Raw genomic sequence first — 5,621 nt, 5'->3', positions numbered from 1 at the left:
ATGAATTACTCACCCTCATGTTGTTTCACATGGTTCAGGAAGAACCAGCACACACAATATCCCACTGTGCAGATTTTGGGAACGTCTGACTGGACACAAGTCTTCAGTGAGAAGAGAATCTTTAGCATTGTAAAAATGGAGGGATCTGAAATTTGCCGAGCAGTTGAGGTGGAGGTGTTTTTTGAAAATGTGAAATAAATTCAGGGATGTTGTGTGAAAAGTAGGGGGAAAATGTTTTCTAGTTTTGTTACATAATATAACATTTGTAATTGTATTTTATGTACTGTAACATTTTAGTTTAATTGTATTGTGAAATGTTTTGCAGCAATTTTAAATTGATACTCTGCTAAAATCTTTATTGTAATCTGAACACAAATTTACACAAATAAATATTTTACTGTTCAACCACTTATGTCTATTTGATATGTATTTGCAGTTACTGATATTAAAATATCTTTTGGTTTCAGTTGTTGAATGTGCATGTTATTCAATACGAAAATTGCCTTTAATAGTTCTTGAAGGAACATATTTGCCACAGTTAAGGAACAAATGGGCGGTACCTTAAAGGACAAGATTTGTACCTTTGATGAATGTACAATATTGTATCAACAAGTTTTTAAAATGAAAAGGTACATTTTGGTTCCCCATGGTACAAATCATGTCCTTTAAGGTACATATTGGAATGGTACAAATATTTTCCTTTATATTAAGGTACAATTCTGTGCCCTTAAAAGGTACTGCCACAGTGACAAGGGTTTGTACTTTCTTTGGTACAAAATTGTACCTTTTTTTTCTGAGAGTGTGATATAACAAAGGTTTAATGTTGTCAAAATTAAGTCTAAAGTTAAGGCAAAAAAAAGGAAATAATGCACACACAAAACTGTTATAATGCACACAAACTGTTATCTCCCCTCAATCCCAAAGTACATTTGAAAGATATTAGAACATCCTTTGTCACTAAGGAACTGATAGAGCTGTCCAAGGTCCATGTGGTTTCCTCTGGTCCCGTGAGTGTCAAAAATTGCTTCATGAAAGCCAGTGAACTTGCGGAGAGAGTCAGTTCTCTCCTCTGTCCAGTTGTCCAAAGGGACATCCTCTCTGTGACGAATCATAATTCTCTTCCATGTTAAAACTTTCACCCTGGAAAAATAAATAAATAAATAAATAAAGGTAGTTTGTCTGGAATATTGAAAATATTGTTAGTTAGTTTGAAACAAAATTTCCCCAAGGGGATAAATAAAGTCATGGTGTCTTGTTTCAATATGCGGTTCTTTCGAAAGACAATGCAACATAAATTTCACAGCAATTAATCAAGAAATACTAATACTGAATGAGACCTGCTCATTTAATGAGAGAGAGAGAGAGAGAGAGAGAGAGAGGTGGGACAGAGTGCGGTTCAGTTGGGCTTGGACGTGGTACGCATGTAGTGTAAGCGCTAACTGTGCCGGAGTGCGGAACTTCTGATACATCTGAGTACGATTGCGTGAACATTTCTGAGTGACAAAAGCGATAGATCTGCAATATATTGTGATCCCAAATACTCAAAATAATAATAATAAACCACAAAGTTAACAAAACGATGCACTCCACTTTGCTGAGTGAGAGTGCTTCTCTGCTGCCTTCACGTGCTATTTCCCACTTATGAAGTCGTGATTACGAGCTCGTTGCATTCAAATGATTTGTTGTCGGAAAGAATAAAATGTAATATTCCATTACTTGATAACCATAAACATTCACTGCGCTAGATACATCAGCTTGATTTGATTCTGGAATTTCAGTCAAATACATGCTTATTTTGCTGTTTATAATAAGTAAAATATGCTTCAAATGCCCATATATAAATAGGCACTACTTTAACGACAAGACAAGGTGATGTATTTGTTGTTTAAAAAAAAAAGAATAATAAATAATAGCATTGACAGCAGCAATCGTTGTCCCCTACAACATTTACGATAAATCCGATAACACTTGAAGGCAGTATAAGCGTGCTCCGGCCCGGAACGTAAAGTGCAATGTGAGCGCAGGCCAGCAGGGGAGTGGGGAGGGGGGACAATCATGCTCGTGCTCGGTTCAAGCCAACCGTGCATAGTGTAAGTACACCCTAAAAGGTAAAGGGGGAGGTGTTGCTACAGTTTTTAGCAATATCTTCAGTATTTCTCAGAGGTAGGGTTTCAAGTATAATTCGTTTGAAGTAATGGTGCTTCATATAACATTATCCAGAGAAACAAATGTTAATGATAAATCCCTTGTGACATTTGTACTGGCTAGTGAATACAGGCCACCAGGGCACCATACAGACTTTATTAAATAATTTGCTGATTTTCTATCTAAGTTAGTGCCGGCTGCAGATCAAGTCTTAAATGTTGGTGATTTTAATATCCATGTTGATAATGAAAAAGATGCATTTGGATCAGCATTTATAGACATTCTGAACTCTATTGGGGTTAGACAACACGTGTCGGACCAGAGGTGGAAAGTAAAGAATTACATTTACTCGCATTACTGTGATTGAGTAGCTTTTTTGTGTACTTCAATTTTTTTATGTAATTTTTAATATCTGTAATTTTACCTTTACTTAAGTACATTTTGTTTGAAGTATTGTACTTTGCTATATTTTAAAACACATTAATTACTGAGTAAAAAAAATCGCTCCCTGGAAACTACTGCAGTACATAATGGGCAGGAGAGCAAACTGGTGCATTATGGTGCGGACCCAGCTGAAAAAGAAACCCCGTAGTATTCTGCTGAAGTTGAACTCAAAGGAAATGAAGTGAACCCCTGGCCATATTTAAGCCTTATTATGCAGTGTAAGCTGTTTTTGTCTAGGGAGAACAAACTAGCAGCTTATACATTCTCGACATCAACCCTTCGCAAGCATGTATAGGTAAGGTAAATACTTGCATCATTGTATTGGTGGTTAAAATGAAGCTTTGACAATTTAGCAAAAGGTTTTGCACAAATTAGCCAAAAAGACAGTGGTGCAGGGTGTGCGATATATATCGTCTGCGATAATATCGTAATTGTTGTTTTAACGATGTGCAATTTGACATTATCAGTATTTTGCCAAAAACCAAACAAAACACTCACAGAGTGCCTTGAAGTCTAGTAGATTAGACTAGTGCGCGCACATTTAGAGTGTGTTCTTTCACTGCATGATTCAGTCTGTTAAAATGCATTTAGAATGATCACAAAATTGAAGATATAGGGGCAGAAAATGTATATATTTATATAATTTCATATAGTAGATCAAAATCACACGAAGAGTGCCATTTTTTCTCCAAAAATCAGCATGATTATATATAGATTTTTTACTACAGTTCAATAAACAAGAAGTTAATTAATAGCCTTTTTTTTTTAAACCATATCGCCTGATTTTGCTCTATTTCGACAACAAAAAGAATTCCAAACACAGCCACTATTGCACAGTTTTGCGTCTATGAGCAACATGACGGTGTTTCGTTCCTGAATGAATCAACCATTTAAATGATTCGCAATCAATAAAATCAATCACAGTGACTCACTTATTAACAGTGACTAGCTGACACCTACTGGCGGTTTTAATGTACTTTTTTTTTTCATAATTTCAAATGAGTATTCAACATTTTATGTCTCATATATCAAAACATTATTTCTGCATTTGTAACTGCAGGCTAAATGCATTCATGTTCTGCATTAAACAGTGTGTAATCTAAATGCCACTTCAGATGAAGCTTCTGTGTTTGCAAAGATGAATTTTGTTGATACTGATTTAATTTGCCTGGTAACAGCCCAAATGTCTTATTATTCTAAATAACTGGTTCCTTTAATTAAAAACAACTAGTTGAGATTTATAGGCCTATCCCAGGGGTGTCAAACTCAGTTCCTGGAGGGCCGTAGCCCTGCAGAGTTTAGTTCCAACCCTGCTCCAACACACATACCATGTAGTTTTCAAATAAGCCTAAATGATTAGATTAGCTGGATCAGATGTGTTTAATTAGGTTATGTCTAAACTGTGCAGGGCTGTGGCCCTGACACCCTTGGCCTATCCCATTTTTGCCTCCCTCCCACTGTTAAAATGTAACCAAGTAATTTTTTACACTGATTAAATTTTAAATGAGCAACTTTTTACTTTTACTTGAGTAGATTTTTAGACTGGTACTTTTACTTGTACTTAAGTAAAATTTCATTAATGTAATGGCACTTTTACTTGAGTAGAATAGTTTCATACTCTTTCCACCTCTGGTCAGGACCTACTCATTGTCTAAATCATAGTCTAGATTTAATACTCTCACATGGAATTGATGATAACGGCATTGAAATTCCACAGCAGAGTGATGATATCTCTGATCATTATCTAGTCTCGTGTCTATTCCATATAGCTAAAGCTGCAAATTCAACTTCTTGTTACAAATATGGTAGAACCACCACTTCTACCACAAAAGACTGCTTTGTAAATAATATTCCTGACTTATCTCAATTCCTCAGCATATCCAATAGCGCAGATGATGTAACTTGATGATGTAACAGAAACTATGGTATTTCTCTTCTCTAGCACTTTAGATACAGTCGCACCTTTACGCTTAAGGAAGATTAAGGAAAACAGTCACCGTGGTATAATGAGCACACTCGTACTCTAAAGAGAGCAGCCCGGAAAATGGAGTGCAGCTGGAGGAAAACAAAACTAGAGGTATTTCGTGTTGCATAGTGGGAAAGTACTTTCTCTTACAGAAAAGCCTTAAAAACAGCTAGATCTGATTACTTTTCATCTCTTTTAGAAGAAAACAAACACAACCCCAAGTAGGGTAAATGTACCTATTAAGCTCACCAAAATCTACATTGAGACATTTTTAGTGCACAAGATATTGGTTTCAGTACAAAAAGTTCTGTTGAAATAAAATATTAATCTCTCACACAAAAATATTACATTTTATTTTAAATGACAAAAGCTTTTCAATTAAAGATATACATCATTAAATTAAAAAAGTCTGGCTGTGCTTAATGGGTACATTTTTGTACCCTTTAAGCACGCCCCTGTTCCCATTAAGCTCACATCATGTTTTATTAAAAATTCTTGTTTATTTTAAACAACCTTTTTAAAGAATAATTAAAAAATATATATTTTTTGAAGGTACAAAGTCAATCACAAAAAAACAGAACACTAAAATCAAGCAACAAAACATTCAATTTGATTAGTTATACATTCATAATGAAGTGTCATTTAAGCACATTGCAACATCTAGACTAGTCCACGTTCAGCTAAGTAACACATATTCAAAAATCAAATAAAACAAACCAATGAAACATTTGATTCGTGGGGATGAACACAGAAACTAGCCTCATTATGAAGCCTCTTATTAAATGGATGTCAACTTATCTATGGTCTCTTAAGGCTGGAATACACTACACAATCTTTCCCCTTGATTTTCCACCGATTTACAATCTAGAGAAGTTGATGCTAGTTGTCAGATGTCAGAGCCAGTCTGTAGATTTGAGATGACAGAATACATAGAAAATCAATGAACTTAACTTAAAGTGACAACCATCAGTTAAAATGTAAAGTCTGTTTATGAAGTATTTACATAGACGTTCAATGTGGAAGAGCTTAAAGAGAGCACACTGAGCTTAATTGCAGCAACAATTTT

General features: G+C 35.1%; 1 protein-coding gene across 1 annotated transcript in view; it reads right to left on the bottom strand.

The window, feature by feature from the left end:
* Positions 1–388: 388 nt before the first annotated feature.
* The window catches only part of rwdd2b (RWD domain containing 2B), a 78,854-nt gene continuing 73,621 nt past the window's right edge, over positions 389–5,621 (bottom strand). The window contains exon 5 of the mRNA XM_016450617.1: positions 389–1,140. Coding sequence (XP_016306103.1) covers positions 903–1,140 — 238 coding nt within the window. The 3' untranslated portion in view covers positions 389–902. The remainder of the gene's footprint in view (positions 1,141–5,621) is intronic.

This window comes from Sinocyclocheilus anshuiensis, unplaced genomic scaffold (genome assembly GCF_001515605.1).
Source record: "Sinocyclocheilus anshuiensis isolate Anshui unplaced genomic scaffold, SAMN03320099.WGS_v1.1 scaffold663, whole genome shotgun sequence".
NCBI classification, from domain to species: Eukaryota; Metazoa; Chordata; class Actinopteri; order Cypriniformes; family Cyprinidae; genus Sinocyclocheilus; species Sinocyclocheilus anshuiensis.
Note: the sequence above shows the minus strand (reverse complement) of the source record. Positions and strands in the feature narration are given on the sequence as shown.